Consider the following 21,426-nt stretch of genomic DNA (forward strand, 5'->3'; position numbering starts at 1 on the left):
GCGCTGCGAAAAGTTATGACGGTTAAATGGTGAGATTTTGTTCAAGAACAGATCATTTAACCTGACCCACTGTGCGACGAACAATTTATCCAGCATCTTCCTTCCCTTGACCCACTGTGCGACGAAAAGTTTGTCCAAAAACTTCTTCCCCCTGACCCACTGTGCGACGATCAGCTTGTCCAAAAACTTTCTCCCCCGACCCACTGTGCGGCCCTGCTCCGGTCGGCTCCCCTCATGCCGCGCACCCCTCGCCTAAAACTTTCAAAGCTCGCCATTCTTAAACGGCTCGGCCGATTTAGCTCAAATTCAATACCAAATCAGTCCTAGGGGAGAACTACCACCTATAAAAATTTCAGCTCACAATATTCATTTTCGCTCGAGTTATCGAGTGGACAAGATTTCACCTCCCCCCACTTTCGAGCCCCACCCCTCAAAATCTATTGCCTCAAATTTCAATTTTTTTCGCAGAATAGTAGTCCTAATGAGTCTCTACAAAATGCAAAAAAATTGGTCAAAATATCTTTCAACGTAAGAAAGATATAACCACTCAAAAATCGAAAAATCTTCAAAAGGCGGAAATACATACATACATACACACATACATACATACATACATACATACATACATACACACATACATAAATAAACCAACGTTGCTTAAAATTTACAGATCGTTTATACGATCAAAACTTGATTATGGTTCTATTCTTTATGGCTCCGCAAATCGCTCTTTACTTAAAAAGTTAGACAGTATTCATAACTCTTGCATCAGACTAGCTACTGGTGCCTATCGGACAAGTCCTGTCGTTAGTATTGAAGTTGAAGCACAAGAGCCCTCACTTCAACACAGAAGATATCAATTACTGGCAGGCTATGTCACTAAACTAGTGAGCCATCCAAGTAATCCTGCTATTGAAGATTGCTTTGAGGCGAGGGCTGAGATCCCATTCTATGATACCTTCTTTTCTAAGTTCAATTTTTCTGACGTTATTCCAGCTGCAAATCTCAATTTTCCTCCCTGGACCCCTCCTAATATTGAAATTCACCTCAACTCCTGCTCTTTATCAAAGTCCGATACATCCCATGCCGAATTACGAAGTAACTTTTTCTCGACATTGGAAAATTATCAAGACTATAAACAAATTTACACCGATGGATCCAAACTGGAAAACAGCCAAACAGGATGTGCTTTTATCACACAAAATGAGTCTAGATCCTTCAAGCTGTCTCCCATTGCCTCAATTTTTACTGCCGAAGCCTTTGCTATACACCAAGCATTAAATTTTCTTCAAGAGACAGAAGATAAAAAAGCCATTATATGCTCTGACTCACTGAGTGTTCTGTCTGCCCTCCAAACTGTCCCTGGTTCCAATCCACTCATTATCCAAATCCAAAATTCCCTACATCATCTTCTCTCCCTGAATTTCTCAATTGCATTCTGCTGGTGCCCGGGACATGTAGGCGTTGCTGGAAACACGGAAGCCGATACTCTGGCGAGAGAAGCCGCTTCATCTGCTGGCCCCTTCCTCCCCCTAACTGTCATAGCCGAGGACCTCAACAAGTACATCAAAAAAGAAATCGTCAAAAATTGGCAACAAGAGTGGACAGTGTATTGCCAACACAGAAATCCTCCAATGTCCGTATTCCCTCAACTTTCTGGTCTACCACGAGCAGATCAAGTAAAATTAACCCGGCTGTGCATTGGGCACACGTCCTTCACCCACCAATACATCATCAAGAAAGTCCAACCCCCGACCTGCATCTCTTGTAATGTCCCTCTCTCAGTTAAACATGTTTTAATAACTTGCCCCACATATCAACAATTAAGATCCAAAATTTTCCCTCCACTTTCTGACCTCCATACCATCCTTTCAAAGTATTTTCATGAAATCCCTCCCTTTTTTAAACGAATTAATCTCCAAATTTAATGTATTCTTTCCTTGTCCATCTCCAAATTTAATGCATTCTTTCCTTGTCCTAAATTTTAATTTTCTACTACCCTTTTTGTGACTCCTACTTCTTAAATATTTAAATTATGTTTTTTTGACGATCTCTCCTCATCTACGGTGTTAATGGCTTCAATGTTAAAGCACCAAATAAATGTATTTACCAACCAACCAACCACACATACATACATATATATATACACATGAATTTGAATAGCATATATTTTCGTGATCTACGACCCGTGATCGGTGCTCTTCACAATGTCTCAGGTCTGGGTCCGACATCATGGGAGAATGCAATAGTGTATTTCCTTCGGAAAATACACTATAATGCAACCTCCTGCCATTCACATCTGGCCACCATCTTTAACTTGGGGCGCCCCCTTTGACCGGTGGGGCCTTTTTGAGTTTATATATAAAATAAACGACCAACATTGCATAGAAAATGATACCTCACAAGACACAGAATGAACATTTTAAAATATCGATTTACCGGACCCCCTCATTACGGCCGCTATTTTGAGTCTTCGGTACTTTGAGGGGTATTTCGGGGTCGAACCATGTTTAACAGGAAATTGTTCAGGAGGACCTACTTATGACATTTACATTGGGAAAGTTTGTTACGCAATTTTTTCCAGGTCAAACCGTACTTTTTCTTACTATTGCACGTCCCTGCTTTTCAGGCCGTACACGTTTTGAAGGATCGGGCATGAAAAAGGGACCTTTTTTCAAACTGAGGCAGTTCTGATGACACTTGTATCCTCAGCACTTGTCTACAGTTCATTTATACCCTTTTTCGACTAATTCACATGAAAAATGAGTATTACATACCGGTACTTTGTAAGATCTCAGAAATTCTGAGCACCAAAAAAATTAATACCGACGTGAGTTTTCCTAAGTTTAATTTAATTTTTATTGTTTACGAAGGTGTTCATCTGAAGTGGAACTTTATTTTCTACAACTTGAGTTCTTTGGCATTTTTCTCATAAACGCACAATTTCAGCATAAAATCGAGGTCTCAACTTGAAAATCAGAATTTCATCACAGTATTGACCTTCAGCACCATTTAAAATCGTTGAAATTAACCCAAATTTTGGCAAAAAATTTTCTTTTTACCAAGTGGCATCAGTTGCCGCCTACGGAGCGGAACATTTCAAACTTTCAGTTTTTTTAACGCACCCTAAGCCCCCCCATGAATCCTTGAGCTATCATGAATATTAAAGAAATTTCTGTTTAAATCAAAGAGTCATAGGTTTTACCTATAACCGTCTTCTTCGATTAACATTAAAAAAAAACATGGAAAGTAATTTCTAAAGCTCTGTCGCTTGATCCCAGTAAAAAGTAGGATTAAGCAAAATGACCTTGATGCAACCTATATTGAGTGATCTTTCTCAGCATGTGCAGATATCTCTCTCCCACCGTGAACTATCTCTCTCGCACTTACAGGCATCCCTTAAGAGAAACTGGGATTAAGTTTTACCTTGTATTATTAAACTTTCAAAGCTTGTGTTCGGTTTTAAACATTCCAGATATTTTGTACTAGAACTTATGAGATGTTACTCTATATAAAGCTGCTGTTACCACTCACTCTGCCCCCCCTAGATAAAAATTAGCCGAAGCGATTTCCTTTAAAATTGGTACACGCTTAGCTATTGTAATGAGGAGTTGATTAAAATTATTCCCATTCAAATCCGCTGCCTCGGATGCCCGCAAGAGCGAAAAGTTATTTCTCCATATAGTATTACATTGGAGATACACGGTTGTTTACGCGCATCGCGCCGAACAGGTTCAATCCTTTTGCGTAACGTCACTGCCTTAAAGACGAAATTTAAGGTTTTAGGAGGTATTTTTCGACGAATGTTTAGGGAAATTGGTAAACGGGGGTACTTTTCTCGGGGGATCTCGAATTTTTGGTCGGATTTTCAAAATCTCAAAATCCAAGATGGCGGCCGTGGCCTAAAATGCTAAGTCGGCTTCTGTTTGATCGATTTTCGTGAAACTCGGTATCCACAGGTATTCTTCGAAGAGAAACTCGAATTTATGGTCAGATTTTCAAAATTTCCAAATCCAAGATGGCGGCCGTGGCCTAAAATGCTAAGTCGGCTCCTGTTATATCGATTTTCGTGAAACTCGGTATCCACGGGTATTTTTCGACGGGGAACTCGAATTTTCGGTTAGATTTTCAAAATTTCAAAATCCAAGATGGCGGCCGTGGCCTAAAATGCTATATCGCTTCCTGATATCGATCGATTTTTGTGAAATTCGGTATCAGAGGGTATTTTTCGAGGGGAAACTCGAATTTGGACTTCGATTTCAAAAGTTTTAAAATCCACGATGGAAGGCATGGCCTGATGTGATGTCTTGACTTCACTTCGATTGATTTTCGTGAAATTCGGTATCAAGAGGTATTTTTCAACGGGAAAACTCGAATTTTTGGTCCGATTTTCAAAATCCAAGATAGCGGTCGTGGTCTCGAGTACTGTGTCCGCTCCTGTTTGATCGATTTTTGTGAAACTCAGTGAAAAAGAAGAAGACGAAGATGTTGTCTTCTATTTTTAGTTAAAAACTATGTGGGGCGGGGACGGCTTGCGGAGCTAGTCGCAAGTTCATCGCGAAGCAAAGAACCAGGGGTCAATCCTGGCTAGTATCTTCGGTATCTGTATTATACTTATATATCTGTTGAGATATTTTAAAAATCACTGATTTTGGAGCCAGATTTTAGCAGCACGACATGATTGATTTTTTTTTAGTCTAAAGCTGAGGATTCACCTGAAATTTATAGACACAAAGGTGGTTAGGTCTCATTTTGCTTATTTTTGCATTGTAGAAAAATTTAGCCTTTGAGTAGCAATATTAACAAAATTGTGAGTTATTTGTGAGACAAAATAAATTTATTTCGATAATTTCGGAAAGAAATGGAGGAATTGATGCTTTGTGATTACCAGTTAAAGCTATGGTGAGGAGTCTATTTTCATGAGTTGGGTGCCATGAGAAGGATGTTAACAAAGATGCTGATCCAGGCTGCACACTTCTTTCTAGGACTGATGGTTCTGTTTCATCCACAGATTGTTGAATATCATGAAGATAAATTGCTGAGCTATCATGTTGCAAAGAGCCCAATAAATTGTGCCTATAATTTATCATAGAAGTAAACGGATACAATTAATGGAGCAATGAATGATCCTATGAGTTTGACTAAGGACTCCTTAAAATTGCACCTCCCTTCGGTGCCACTCAATTAAGATTGTCATAATTGTCGAAAAAGTACGCTCACTCATCAAATTAAGAATCCTTATTCTCTCTCTTGAAATTCTTCTTGAAATAAGAACTATATTTCCAGGTGTGGACTGTAGAGCTAACATTATTCTATTTCTATACAGTTGGATTACGCAAAATCATTGTATAAATTAGTGTAAATGTGAAGGCGAAGGTGTTGTAAAAACGCCTTAAACAGTTACACGCTAATTTATTACTCCTTGTTTCAATTTACATATTATGGCTTTTGCAAACCATTTTGAAAACCTTCTAGAAATTCAGAGAGTTGAAATGCATCATATTAACGAATGAGTGTATAGTCAATTGAAAAAAGAGATAAGTATTGTGAAAAAAACCTCAAGATGTACAATTTGTATTTAGACAATTAGTATTCATAAGATAAGACTACACAATGTGTCTAATTTTCTAAAAAGAACAACTTCTCAAAGACGTATTTACGACGCTTTTGAAGAATTAGCAAGCATCTCATGTAGGAGAAAAAATGAGCATAGAATCGAGTAAAACTTTTCCTTGCAAACATAGGGTATGCATGCACTTACTAGTGATGAATTGTCGAACCTCCACTGTCATTAAAGAATTTTTGTGAGTAATAAAATGGCCAAATTAGGGGTATTTTATACGTTGTCAAAGTCATTGCAAGCATCACACAACAAGAAATGGAAAACCTAATGACCAAGTACAATTTTACCTTCTATACAAATGGTGTGAACTTGCTTTGGATAAATTTTTGGACCTCCTTGAACATTACATGGTGTCAACAAATTTTCAAGAGCAAAAAAGCAGCAAAATTGAGTTGTTTTTTACTCTTTCCGTGCATTTCTTTGTAAATAAAAAGTTATGAGAATTTTTGTACCCCACTATCATTCGAAGGTGCAAAAATGGAGAAACTCCGGTTTTTACAGCCTTACACTGAAATGTGAAGAGAGAGTGTTCTGAGAAAAAAGAAAACTATCCCTTTACTTTACAAGATGTTAGCTAAGTTTACAGTTTGAATATTTTTAACATAAATGTCTTGTCAATTGTTTAACAATTAATAAAACAAAGTTAACCCCCCCCCCCCCCAAAAAAAAAATCTCGATCTTAAGGCAGGAAAAGTAGAAGTAATTTGTTTTTAAAATTCTTCGGGCTGCTGTTTTCTTTTATCACATAGCGTACTTTAAGATGACAACTTTTCATTTGGTCAACTGAAAAAATTAGTCCCTCCCTGGGGAACAAAACACACCTGTCACACATACAAAAAGGTTTTACCTGGTAGGACACCATAAAACTTTTGAAACCGTTCTATTCTGAACTAGAGTGAGGACGGGTTTTTCAAAGGTTCGGAAGTCCCAGACTGCAATGTGATTATCCACATGAGAGGCTATCATATTGTCATTATACGATGCAACTGTTAAATCAAAAACTGCTTTTGTTGGTGAAGAACTCATACTTTTGGTTGGATCTACAAGAAAACACGACAAAAATTAAAAATCTTATTCCCAATAGGAATATTTTGCATTCTCCCATGGTGTCAGGGCCACGGCATGAGACCTTGTTTAGAATTAGACCTCTGATGAGCAAGGTGTCTACTGGTACCTCACTATTTAAATTTCTTTATTTATCATTACCTTTTCCTTCCTTATCCCTTACTTCCCTAAAATTCCTTTTCTAAAAATTGTTGCTTTTCTAATACTTTTTCCTTACTTTTTTCTTGATGATGACCTAAAACCTGATTTTAATTTGATCTTAAAATAGATGAGGTTTCACCCATTCAAAAAGGATTAAGAACTCGGTTAGTCCGAGTGAAATTAAATAAATTTGCTTCACATCGCAAGATATCTTCAGGAGCTGCCCAAGGGGTGTTAATGCAATAATTTAAAGCAAAAATGAAAATATTCAGTCGAGCTCTTCGAATATAAAATCGATTTTTGTGTTTTTGGGGCTAAAGTGATGTCGTCAATTTTGTGAGTTTCCATAAAAAATATAGTATAATAAAAAAACAGTATGTAGGAGTTTTTTTGCCAACATGCGTTAAAAAATCAGCCTAAATCAGTTTGTGAAAAAATACAATGTGCAAAATAATTTTGTTCACGAAAAATTGACTGAGAGGGGTTCTGAATAGCTCCGAAGCTCTCTGAAATCAGAAACAGCGTTTTTTTAATGTTTTTTTTTTGTTTTGTTTTTTCGTGCCATTTTACTCAACGATAGGGTGAGAAAAATTTTGACATCATGGGTAATGATATGTATGTAATTTTGACCGAGAAATCGAAGTGATTGATCCTACATTGCTAAAAGGCTTCGGATGCCAAGGTTTGCAGCTTCTTGGGTATGTTTTAATTGTTTTGGTCAATACATTGCCATCCATAGACCATCTTCGGTTTGTAAATTACTCGAATTGCGGTTGTAACTCCATAAATGAACTGTTGGTATCATTTTACTCGATTTTTCAGAGTAGTTTTGGAAAAAGTATAATTTTCCCACAATAAATGTGCCCATGAGACCCGTGTCCTTCTTTTCAAATTTGAATTTTGAAAAATTTGTCATTTTGGGTGTTGATTCATAGGTATACTCGGACGAGAAATCAATTATAGTCAAAGGGCCAGCTGCATTTTTGGCGCCATTCATCTGGCCAGCTTGAAACTTTGCAGAGACAGTTCTGACGTCCATAGTAACGGATTCGGCAATATCAGACCTCAAAAAGGGGGCATCTGGCCGCTGCGCCTCCCGAAAACCGGGAAAAAGTGTGCGATGAAATCGCACGGAAGCAGCATTTTTCGGTTCGTGAAAAGTGTTTTGACGTTATTTTCTAACCTTTATATTGTACGCACGTATAGTTTTGGTACATGTGAACTTATTTTTAGCCCGGCTGACAAATTCGGGTTCATGCGGCTGATTGGCAGACCCCAAAATTGGCTCCGCATGCAATACAAATTTAACGTGAAAATGTAGGCCTGAACGACCCCTCTCAAAAGTGACGCCAGCTCTCCCACTTGCATTAAGACTCTATATACTCTATGATCTAACTGTACAGGTCCTGACCTAAACTAACCTAATCTAACTATACGTGACCCAAACTTCTCCTGTACAACTAATTTTTTAATTTTACTCATAAGGAAAATATTGTTTTGTTCGTTGACACCGTGATCGTTGACACCATGATCAGAGCCCATTTTTGCGTTTTACTGCCTGAGCACGACGTCAAAAATTGTTGACTCCATGATCAGATTTTGGGTTTGTTGACACCATGATCGTTGACACCATGCAACGTTATCCCGTGGAAGCTCTATTATCTCGTTGCTATACTTTTATCATGTAAAACCGAAGAATATGGATGCAATTAAAGGTGATAGATTTTGAGATACCCCTGTTGCTGCAGATAAGGTTGCCGATTGGTAAGATTCTGAATTTGCTCTTCAGAGCTCAAGTGCGCTAAAAACTTGTCGTTGGAGCACACTTACTTTGCAGCCTTTTGAGGGTATTTCTAAGTCTCTTAACCATTTTTATCGAAGACTGTTTAATAACATGAATAATAATGACGTTTATTTTTTGAACTCAGGAAGTAAGTTCCTGACATTAACAGCAAGTGACAAATTTTGTTCATGTAACAAAGCACTAACGATAAGATTCATAGACAATATTTTTAGGAAATATTAAGTGTGACTGAGCCGATAAAATGTCCAAATTCTTTGCGCTCCTTTTGGTTTTCCTCATGTCCAAATGGGTTTCATGGAACTCAGTTTTATCTAATTGTTCAAGATTTCTGGAAATTGAAAGTAACAGCAAATATATCGTAGTGCCAGAAATGAACTTTAGAGGCTCATGACCGAGATAGGTTTGCTTGTTTATTCCCGTGTAATAACTGTGCAAGCGAATTTTTGAGATTCTCAGAATTTGCTTCGGAATCAAAAAGTAAAATTTGAACAATTTTTCACTTAAACTTTGCGAAGAGAAGAAAAGAGGACTCCTATCTTCCTGAGCTACTAAAAAGAGTACACCCTCATTAAATCTAGACCGCCCAAGGAGCATATCCCGTGCGGAGGCTAGTTTTGTCACTACTTAATAGTTTTCAGCAAACCTGCATATAGGATGAAACGCATTTTTTTCAATGATTAATTTTGATTTTCCTCTAAAAGAAATTAAAGCCCATATTATAAGCTTGAACTGGTTTTAATCGAATAAAAAAATTGAAATTTTCTGGCCAAATTTTGCAATTTCAAAAAAGCGAGAATATAGCAAGCGCGCATGCTTTTATCAAATTAGATTTATAATCATCCACACAGTATAAAATGGTAAGTGTTTTCATAATTTTTGGTGATGATTGCAGCTCAAAATCTACATTGCCCCGTCAGCCGCGTCATTATCGGGTAGGTAACTTGGCAACACCGCACAAGGAGATGCAATTCTTTAAGAGAGGGCCATAGAGTACAATAGAGTCGCAATGTACTGGAGCGCCGATGAGGTCAATCCATTAACGGGCCTTTCCGAGCCGCTTGTGCTCCGAAAAGGGTGAACCAAGTGTGAACCCAACGGCACTGATTAGCATGGTGGCTTACGAAGAAATCAAGAACTGCTTGTGTTTTTTTGACATTTTTAATTCAATCAGCATTAATTTTTGCAAATTTTGCTATTAACAGGTAGTCAAAGCCATAGTGAATCCATTAATGTATCATACTCCTGAATAATATTCAAAAAGGAACGTAAATTACTTAACCCAAGTGTGAACCGACCGGCATTTCTTATCACGGCGCGGCTTACGGGAAAAGCAACGACTGCTTGTGTTTTTTTCAAATTTTTTTAATTCAATTGATATTAATTTGTGCAAATTTAGCCATAATTAGGTAGTCAAAGCCATAATGAATCTATTCATGTATGTTACTCCTGGATTTTATTCATACAGGGATTTAATTTCTGACTTATACAAAGTGTGAACCAATCGGCATTTTTTAACACGGTGGCTTATGGAGAAATCAACGACTGCTTGTGTTTTTTCGACTTTTTTAATTCCATCTATATTAATTTGTGCAAATTTTGCTTGAAATAGATATTCAGAGCCATAATGAATCCATTAATGCATGTCACTCCTGGATAATATTCATATATGGACTCAATTTCCGACTTATTACCGGCCTACTTTGCCGATTCAATGTGTGTGGACCTAGCCGACGAACGGAGCCGAGTCGGGAGTGGGGAGCGCCGAGCGCGAGTCTCTGCGTATGCGTCATCGCTAGTCGCCGCACATTAGTCCCCGGAGAACTGGACAAAACAGCCTCGAAAAGTGACTTCATCGGCGATCCAGTACTTTGCTCCCCACTCTATGGGGAGGGCTTGAAACTTTTGAGGATATCAATTTACATGTCAGCGATATGATGTCAACGATCATAGTGTCATCAAACAGTTTTTCTAAGTTTTTGTTGACACCATGAACATCCAAAAAAAATTCTGACTTATATAAAAGATGATGATGGCGTCAACGAAACTTAAAGCTTCTCTATATAACATCTTTCAAATTACAAGTCTTCTTTTTCTTGTGCTATTACTCTAACCTAACATAACCTAACCTTACCTACCTAATCTAACCGTACAGGTCCCGATCTAAACCAACCTAATCTAATTACATATAAACGTGACCCAAACCTCTCCAGTAGACTTAACCTTCTATTGCACATGTACACATGTACAGGGTTATCCAAAAGTCACTGACCACCCCTGTAACTTTTGTCCAAATTGAGATGGAAGTTTGAAACTTTGGGAATGTTCCTCGGTCTAAGGTAGCAACTTTTTGGTCCCCCCAAAATTTTGAGGGGCGGCCCCCCTTAAGGGGGGCGGGGGCTAACTTTTTTTTCCAAATGGCAACCCCCCCCCCTTTGTGATACCTCATTCAAAAGATAATTAAAAAAGAAAATTTTTGGCGCAAACCGCAGGTCAAAATGTTCATTTTTGACAAAATGGCGGCCGGTCAAAGTTCAAAATGGCGGAAATTTGGCATCTCCGTTGTTTATGGACGGATTGGTGTGAAACTCGGAATTCTAGGGTTTTTTGAGATGAGAAAAACGATTCTGGCATTGGTTTTCCAGAAAAGTCAGTCCTTTTCAAAATGGTGGCGATCAAAATGGCGGCCTAGAGCGGGAAGTAGATATTTAGGCTGCATATCGTTGGATTTGCATGAAACTTGGTATCTGGGGGTGTTTCGGCACGAGAAGAACGAATCTTTCATTGGATATCTGAAATTTTGACAAATTCCAAAATGGCGGCGGAAAAATGGCGGGAAATCAGTTTTACGGCTGTTTACCAATGGATTAGCATGAAATTCGATATCCTGGCGGTTTTTGGCTGGATTAAAAGGAATTTTTCAATAGATTCTTGAAATATCAAATAATTTCATGCTAATCCATTGGTAAAGAGCCGTAAAACTGATTTCCCGCCATTTTTCCGCCGCCATTTTGGAATTTGTCAAAATTTCAGATATCCAATGAAAGATTCGTTCTTCTCGTGCCGAAACACCCCCAGATACCAAGTTTCATGCAAATCCAACGATTTGCAGCCTAAATATCTACTTCCCGCTCTAGGCCGCCATTTTGATCGCCACCATTTTGAAAAGGACTGACTTTTCTGGAAAACCAATGCCAGAATCGTTTTTCTCATCTCAAAAACCCTAGAATTCCGAGTTTCACACCAATCCGTCCATAAACAACGGGTATGCCAAATTTCCGCCATTTTGAACTTGGACCGGCCGCCATTTTGTCAAAAATGAACATTTTGACCTGCGGTTTGCGCCAAAAATTTTCTTTTTTAATTATCTTTCGAATGAGGTATCACAAAGGAGGGGTTGCCATTTGAAAAAAAAAGTTAGCCCCCGCCCCCCTTAAGGGGGGCCGCCCCTCAAAATTTTGGGGGGACCAAAAAGTTGCTACCTTAGACCGAGGAACATTCCCAAAGTTTCTAACTTCTATCTTAATTTGGAAAAAAGTTAAAGGGGTGGTCAATGACTTTTGGATAACCCTGTATGTAATTTAATGTATTTTTTTTTTGTAAAAATTCTCTATGAGCGCATCGATGTTTTTAAATGCGTCTACACAAGTTCAAGATTGACTTCTGTTGGATAAAAATGGCGGAACCGACTTCAGTTTTGCTAAATTAGGTTAGAAAATGCTTATTATTGATATACAGTGTTATTATTGATACACATTATACAGGGTGTCCCATAAGTCCGTGCCCCCTCTCGTAACTTTTGAACGGTTGGAGATAGAAAAACGAAACTTTGGGAATGTTTCTATCTTAAAGGGGTCCATCTTCTAGGGGGGGCCAAAATTTTTGTCCCCTCCTCAGGGGCGGGCGCGGGGGCCCCCAACTTTTTTTTTTCAAATGGTAACCCCTATTTTGTGATACATCATTAGAAAAAGCATAAAAACTAAGAATTTTGGCGCAAACTGCAAATCAATATCTTAATTTTTGATCGACTTATGATAGGTCAAAGGTCAAATTTGACCTATTTTCAAAAAAGCATATCTCCGGTTCAAATTATCGTAAAGAAAAAATAAAACGGGAAAATTTACCAAATTGTAAGCACTTTCAAGTAAAAATCACAGAAATTACTTCAAACTAATTTTAAGGGGGGTTTCGGACCTCTAAATACGTCATTTTAAAGGTCACACGATATTCTCGCGAAATGAGCCAATTTCCCCTTACTTTTCCTCAACATAATCTTAGTAAGTTCAAAATTAGTTCAACATTGCGTTTTCAAGTCCCCAAATTTCGAACAAAGTTTTAAAAAAATGAAATTTAAATGGTTGAATTGAATCACCTTAAATTTCGTTTTTTGAACTTTGCTCGAAATTTGGAGACTTGAAAACGCAATGTTGAACTAATTTTGAACTTACTAAGATTATGTTGAGGAAAAGTAAGGGGAAATTGGCTCATTTCGCGAGAATATCGTGTGACCTTTAAAATGACGTATTTAGAGGTCCGAAACCCCCTTAAAATTAGTTTGAAGTAATTTCTGTGATTTTTACTTGAAAGTGCTTACAATTTGGTAAATTTTCCCGTTTTATTTTTTTCTTTACGATAATTTGAACCGGAGATATGCTTTTTTGAAAATAGGTCAAATTTGACCTTTGACCTATCATAAGTCGGTCAAAAATTAAGATATTGATTTGCAGTTTGCGCCAAAATTCTTAGTTTTTATGCTTTTTCTAATGATGTATCACAAGATAGGGGTTACCATTAGAAGAAAAAAAGTTGGGGGCCCCCGCGCCCGCCCCTGAGGAGGGGACAAAAATTTTGACCCCCCCTAGAAGATGGACCCCTTTAAGATAGAAACATTCCCAAAGTTTCGTTTTTCTATCTCCAACCGTTCAAAAGTTACGAGGGGGGGTACGGACTTTTGGGACACCCTGTACAGTGTTCTTCTGGTATGTAATCTCTGCTAAGACTAATATTCTCATGTTTTTCAATGAAATGATCTTTCAGAAAAACATTCATACATCTAAATCCGTCATCCAAAATTAATTTACGTAATAGAGGGTTAATTTCTTAATCTTTCTTCTAAGGAAGATTTTTTCTGTTTGTTGACACGGTGACGGTTGACACCATGCAACGTTACCATTTTGATTATATGTTTCAATTTTTTTTTTATGGTGTACAGTGGACATAGTGCCCCCTGGGATCAAACGAGGGAAGGGAGGAACAATTTGTTTCTGTTTGCTTTTTTTTCTCTAGCAGTAATCGAAAAAATCCGATTGAATGATCTGAAAATTTTGGGGTCTACCGATCGATCGCATGAAATCGAATTCGTCTGTCGGGCCAAAACTAAATTCGCATGTACCCAAACCATACGGACGTACAATACAAATGTTAAGAAACAACGTTAAAGCACTTTTCAGGAACCGAAAATTGGCTCTTTTGTTCGATTTCATCTCACGGAAGACCCATTTTCGGGGTCTGTCGATCAGCCGCATGAACTCGAATTTGTCAGCCGGGCCAAAACTAAGTTCACATGTACCAAAACTATACGTGCGTACAATATAAAGGTTGAAAAACAACGTCAAAATACTTTTCAGGAACCGAAAAGTGCCGTTTCCCTGCGATTCATCGCACGCTTTTTCCCGTTTTTCGGGAAGCGCTGCGGCCAGATGCACCACCTTTGAGGTCTGATATTGCCCAATCCGTTACTAGGGAGGTCAGAACTATGTCTCTGCAAAGTTTCAAGCGTGCCGGAGTAGTGGCGCCAAAAATGCAGCTGGCTCTTAGACTATTACAGTTGATGCGAAATTGCTAAAAGAACTCCCATGTTGAGAAACAATGTTTCATGGCTTTCTTAAAGTATCATGGCCAATTTTTTGCGAATTTTGGGGTCTTCATATGGATTGACTGTGGCTAGAATCATACTTTGAAGTAAAAGAAATGTTCTCCCCAAGAAATGCACAACATTTCGGCAATTTTGATTTTCCATCAAATCTGACCCAGCATACGATCTCACTTCTCACAACTTAACACAACCGAACCCGGAGTCGGTTTTGAGCCTGGAAAATTTCAACCATTGGAAAAAGCATAGAAGCAGCAATTCTATGACCCCAAAGCCTCAGAGCAATGTAGTATACAGAAAATTTGATTTCTCGGTCAAAATTACGATAAGATCGACAATGACAACAACACTTTTCTCGACCTAACTAGGAGTAAAAAATGGAGAAAAAAGCAAAGAACAGTAAAAAAACTCTTTCCCAGTCTAGAGAGCCTCAGAACAATTCAGGACCCAACGTAGTTGATTTATTGTCAAATATTATGTAGGAATCTATACACACATTGTATTGTTTTCTTTGGAATGAAACTTAAAAAATGAAGGACACCATTTTAGGCCCAAAAACAAAAATTGGTTTTATTTTTGAAGAGCTCGACGGGAGTATTTTCAATGTTGGCTAAGAGATAGCGATGACACCCTACTACAAGATCCTGAAGATATCTTGAGTGGATGAAGCAAATTCATTTAATTTCCTTCAGACTGCCCATAAAAAACTCTTGTCTCTGCAAAAATCAGAGGCATAGCAGAATGTGAAAAATGTTAAAAAATGAAAAAATTCAAGTGAAGTGAGACCTCTGATATCCACAATCCGGAGCTGCTTATTATTAACACCTACAACGAGGATTCGCGGATTCTCCTTGAACCAAGCTAGTGAGTGAGCAACATCTGCAAGACCAAATTCAACAACTGGGCGACTATACTCAGCTGAAGGTTGGGAGCTGACAAAGTGCGTAGGAAACTGTCGCTGCTGGATAGGGTACTTTTGCACATCCCAAACTTGTACTGCATGATCTGCTCTGTGTTTGTCTAGTGCACTTGCCAACAAGTGTCCATCAGACGGATTCCATGCTACTGAGTTACACTGTCTAGCATGCCTTGGACCTATACAGTAAAGCATGGGTAGTTATGCTATGCAGTGAAAATTAACAAGTAAAATCAAAGGTTTTTCACGAATGAACAATTTAGATCTTCAAAATGTATTTGGTGTTGTAAAAAACCTTCATCTTGACCCAAAGGATTCCTAGGATAACAAATAGTTTCTGTTGTTCTGCAAGAAAATGGTTAATGTTAAAGAAAAACAATTGAGTAATAATACTACTTTACCCAGGTTTAGTAGTTTTTTTAGTGTTGAAGTAGTATTTTATTATTTAAGAAAGAGAAATTACATGGTTTTGAGAACTAAGTTAATGCGTTGGTGCCCTCCTGCTACATGCAATCTATTTATGCCTCAGATAATATTATTTTCATTTCTTTTAAGGCATGCTCCATCAGTTCAAGAAAATGAAGAATATGATGTGAAAAAAGTGGTAAAATTTCATTCAATTAGTATTTAAGTGACCATCAATGGCGATTCGGTAACACCTGAAGGCTCTTACAGCGCTCTTCCTTAGCATGGCAGATCAGGCATTGCCTAATTTCGCCTCATATATATTTATTCATTCCATTATTTATTTATTTTTTATTTTATTTTCTTCTAAACAGAGAAAGAAGCAACATGCTGAGGTGAAGATTTGTGAGCCTGAATAAAATTTTTCAAATGTTTTTAGCATACTCACTTGAACTTACAATTTTTTATTGGGTGGCATTTCTGAGCACCTTATACTCCATCCTAGGCCATCAGCAAATGCTCATCCACTTGTTCCTTGAGTTCTTTGTTGGCTGCGGTAAAGCATTATGGGCTCCAAAACGTATGCCAATGAGTGAATTTTAAGTGCAAGTGATTACACTAAATTTTTTTAAAATCTGATTCTTTTTAACTTTTCCCGACTCTATTCATGGTTTTTCCATTGTGTGTGAATCAATTCTCCATGATTTTGGGGCAATTCATTGAGAGTTTCAATGCAAAATTTTCAGTTAGTTTTCACTACAGTAAAACATGATAGAATATTGGGCATGGGAAATTTAGTCAGGCTGATTACAGGTTTATTTATTCATTTGTTACAGTTGCAACAGGCAATGAACACCTATTAACTAAATCATTCAAAACCACCAAACAACAAAATAACAAAAAAAAGATGGCAATACATTAGATTAAGATAAATTTTGACAATAAAAACCTTAATAAAAGATAGTACATGCAAATGAAGTAGATAACACATCAAGTGGAGATACATTATGAAAATTGGCCTGAAGAGATTACACAAAAACAAATATTTAATCAAGAAGATGTTAAAAGAAAGTTCTTCGAGAGGGAGTTTTACAACTATAGACATCGCAGTAAAAAATGTAGATTGGTATAGAATTCACAACCTTGTTCATTTTGGTGACAAATGGCCTGTCAAAACTGTTAGAATTGACAATGCTTATTTATAAACCAAGGCCCACAGTACAAAGCTTTGTTGCATAGAAAAAAAAGGAGGTGTTGGCATCTTGAGGATTGCTTACCCCGGACCATAACGTCCGAGTTTTTTGCTTGAATCAACTCATGTTATAATTTCAAACACTTTACATTGAACGAATTTTGTCCATAAACTACACCATTTCCACTGAAATCAATGATAAAAATCGTATGTACACACTATGTCATCAACAAAATCCAAGATGTCCGGAATGCACACACCTCCTTTTTTTGCTCTATGGCTTTGTTGAAACCGTCTTTCAGAAGCTGAGAAGCTGACTTTGGCAACAATTCAGAAATGAACAAGCAATGCAAAAAAGTTTTACCTATTTCAATGCCAGTGAGTCCCATGTTGTCGAAGACAGAACTGCCAAAACTAGTGAGAACGACTTTGCCATTGGCTTGGCCAATCGCAAGCAGAACATCTGGCTGAGGGTGCGGATAAATGTCCACACATTTGACATAATGATGATTAGAATTGCTTGCAAGGAGGTGCGCAACTGTGTTGTCCGAAAGAAATACACCTGCATCATGACCATAAAAAAATACTTAGGATAAATCTTCTATACAGAGTGTCCCAAAAGTCCCTTCCACCCCCTCTATTTGACCAAATTAATACAAGGTGTCTAGTTTTTAGGCGTAGGGGACGCCCAGTGAGAGGTTGGCGACAGGGGGTGTTAAATGAGATGAGAGAGTGTCAGCTCTCTGATGACATGTGGGAAGACCGAGCTTTGTGGCGATTAGGCGTCGTAAAGCGCCAAAGAGCGCTATGAAAGCGACTCATATGTATGTATGTCTAGTTTTTTCTAACTTCCTAATGAGTCAGTTAAGTGGTTTTTTTTATTATTATTGTGTCATTCAAAAGTAGTAAGTGACCGAAGCTTACAGTTTTTTTTCCTAATTTTTTTTATGACTGCAAACTGGAGAAAAGTTTATTTGAAAGTGCCAAACATTAGGGTGGCCTAAAACGGCGTTTGAACAGCGCGTTCATAGGTTTCACGTCGTTTTTAGTGTCAATAGGAAGAAAAATGTTATGGCTAGAACTTATGACTTCGGTTTAAACAGAAATTCCTTTAACTTTCATAAACGCTCGAGGACTCACGTGGAGCTGTGCGGACTCTAATAGCGTGGACCAAAAAATCAAAACACAGCGGTGGCGCCCCCTGCGCGGAGAAATTTCTTATTTCACGGAGCTGTAGATAAACCTTAAGCTTTTCAATCAGAATGCCATACAGATTTGTATAGGATATGAAACATTCACACAGAACTTACTTAACCGCAAACGAGAAATCGTGATGTCAACAACGGCGGCGTGTCGGTAGTAAGCAGGTTGGCTTCGTCGCCGCCATCTTCCCGTCTATGACGAGTAGATTCGAAGATTCACGGCGTACTATGGTCTAAGAGCGCCAAATTGTGGCCAAAAATCCGATTTTTGAAAGTGCGAAAATCTGGCGAGCGAGCATGCTGCCCTAATCTACATCCTTTGGCAAGTGTGAAATGACCTATCAAATTTTATTTAAGTGTTTTTAAGGTCAGATATATGGTGGCAAACTTCACATACTCAGAGGTTAATAAGCGAATGGGAGAATTCGAGGTGCACATCATCACATATTGCCTCGTGTTTTGTCAAAAGTCGGCGTGGATCCCCCATCAAATATGGAACAAATAGCTCAAAGTAAGCACTTTTTAATGGTGTAATCGTTTTTAATATCGTTTAAATCGCTGTGGCCATTACGGGACTCCAAAGTTTTGCCTAAAAATGAGCCAAAAATGACCTTGACTTCAACTTTTCGTTATCACGGTTTCTTGCGGATTCATTCTTATTGGTGCAGAAATGTAGAAATGTTATACATATGTTCCTCTAACAGAGTATAATAGGTTTCTATGCCAGTTTTCCGGAAAAATTGGATTTTTTGGCGGGAAAACACATTTTCAAGCGAAATTATATTTTATCTAGAGAAATGATATAGGTAACTGGATAAAACGAGGGTAATTTTTTCATTCTTGAGCTTTCACAAGTATACACATTTACCAACTCGCCTTCCTGTGGTGTAATGGTTGTAGTGCTAGCCTTATGATCAGGAGATCCTCAGTTTGACTCCCCCCCCCCCCCCCAAGGGAACTCGAGCTTGATGATCGCAAGCCATATTACTGGGAGCTAATTGCTTGGAAGAGACTGATGGGGAAAGGCATTCAAGCACGGATATTAGATCTCAGTAGAAATTGTAGTTCCGCTTTCTTGTATTTACTTTATGAAATAGTTCTTTATCATTCCACCTAAAATCTTTCTAGTAACATTTGTAACCATAAAAATCAGCGTAAAATGATTGAACTGCTTCCAAGAAATATAACAATGTAAAGTCTGTTAATTTTTAGGTATTCTAAAGTATGCCCCGAAACTTTTCGAAGCAGGGTCTGACGATCAAAGAGTGAAGTATTATTTTTAAAAAAAAAACGCCAGAAATGAACATTTTTTGGAGGACGTTTCTATCCAGGGAGGGGGAACTCTATACCTTGGCCTTTACCTCCCCCCCCCCCACTCCTCTGCTTTCTTTCAGGAAGGCATCTAAATATCTTGCTAACACGAAAACCACCATACTTACTGTATGTATTATGCTCTAGTCAGGACTGAGAGACAAAAAAATAAAATGGTGAATTTATTCAATTACGATAAATTCTTGTCTTTTCCTGGGAAAAATACTCATTTTAAAGCCTTTTGCTCTGGTAAACGCATCATTTTTGCAAAAATGAACCACCAAAGTGTAGTCTGGTGACCTTCAAACGACTTAACCGTAATTTACTGTGGCATTCGAATCAAAGTTAGAATTTTTTTCTAGATTTTAAGTATTTAGGGTCTGCCGCCATCTTGGATTTGAGAATTTTGTAAAACTAAGGTCAAATTTGAATTTAGCGACCCAAGAATTATAGGTTCCCCGAGTTTCATTTGAATCTGACCATTTAATGAGCTTGTTCAGTAATTCATAATTCTTGCAGTTTTGAAAACTAGTGAGTGCACATAGTTCACAGGAATGTTCCCCGATTTTTTGGAGCAATAAAGGTGGATCTACAGTTTTTTTTTAGGAATTTCTCCGCCCAGGGAGCGCCACCGTCGATGGCTGTTTTCATCAAATTACTGCAGTCAAGACTAATTTTCTGAAAATCTGAGCCTTTATTTCAAAATCGGAAAATTTCAGCCTGTGGATTGGAGTTTGGTGAATATTTGGAGCCCTCGACCATCAAAATTCATGGCTTTCTGGCGGAGAAAGTACTGTTTTCCCACAAGAAATCTTGGCCTCCCGCCGACGGTGCTCTCAGTTGACGGTAAATTTAGAGAAGTAGAACGATTCGTTTCAAAATCCAAGAATTTCAGTCTATAGATCAGACTTTTTTCTCTCATGCAAGTCCAAAAATTTGCAATGCCATTGCGAATCGATGAAGAAATTGCTGTATCCAGCCAGGCGGACAACAAGCTTTTTTAATCAGTAGGTCATTTCAAAATTCAAATTGCTCACCACAACAACAACAGGTTTGTTGACATTTTAGGTTATGTGTCCGTTCTTCATCATGGTCAAAAGCTCATCAGCTCGCACAGTGAATTTCAACTTTATTGCAATAATTTTGATCGTGTCGTATGAACTAAAAGAAGGAACAAGTGTGCTAGTATTCTGTGTTTAGTGTGATAATTTTTATTTCGCCTTCAATTTATCTTCTGGCAAGTCATTCAGTGCTGTACCAAAATTGGTTCTTGCTGGGTTGCGGAGCTCTCTTTCGTCAGGATCCCACATTTTACCTTAACACTAGTTACTAGTGTCTATACCTTGCCGGACACACCGATCATATTTGCCGTACCTCACTCCAGGTAAGTCATTTACAGTACTTGACACAGAAGGATAATTCACATCGTACGAATCCACTCGAACTCATCATCACTATTCATCACCAGTATGTATTGTTGAATGTGCGTCAATAAATGACACATGGTACAGCCACAGTGCTGTCATACTATAAAAATGGTCAGTAGAGATCAGTAATATCAAGATTCTTCCCGCCATCCAGATCCAGTGATTGAGCATACGTCAAAAATGGCTATAGTGCATAGAGAAAAACCAATCCGTCGTTTAAGGATTATGAGTTCACAAATGACGTTTCCAATGCTCATGCTGGGCATTGGATGTTCTCTCAGTTAAGTGTAAAGTCTCCAAATACGTACTTCAAATTAATTTTTTTAAATTATAAGGGTTCGAAAAAATGAATGATCATTTAGGTATTCCTTTGTAACCACCACAGTCTTTTTCTTTAATTACTGTCCCAGTTTGATTTTTGTTGCCATCTTGAAGTTTTGTGACGTCAGGCGGGTACCACTTTTGCCAGGC

The 21,426-nt window shown here is 38.1% G+C and overlaps 1 protein-coding gene across 2 annotated transcripts in view; it reads right to left on the reverse strand.

Annotated features, from left to right (window-relative positions):
* mio (GATOR complex protein mio) overlaps positions 1-21,426 on the reverse strand; it is a 79,205-nt gene that overhangs the window by 49,849 nt on the left and 7,930 nt on the right. For both annotated transcript variants that reach the window (XM_019055701.2, XM_019055699.2), the window contains exons 3-6: positions 17,380-17,577; positions 15,289-15,597; positions 6,471-6,663; positions 4,889-5,076 (exon numbers count right to left, since the gene is read on the reverse strand). In XM_019055701.2, coding sequence (XP_018911246.1) covers positions 4,889-5,076; positions 6,471-6,663; positions 15,289-15,597; positions 17,380-17,577 — 888 coding nt within the window. The remainder of the gene's footprint in view (positions 1-4,888; positions 5,077-6,470; positions 6,664-15,288; positions 15,598-17,379; positions 17,578-21,426) is intronic.

The sequence above is a fragment of the Bemisia tabaci genome, chromosome 1 (assembly GCF_918797505.1).
Source record: "Bemisia tabaci chromosome 1, PGI_BMITA_v3".
Lineage (NCBI taxonomy): Eukaryota > Metazoa > Arthropoda > Insecta > Hemiptera > Aleyrodidae > Bemisia > Bemisia tabaci.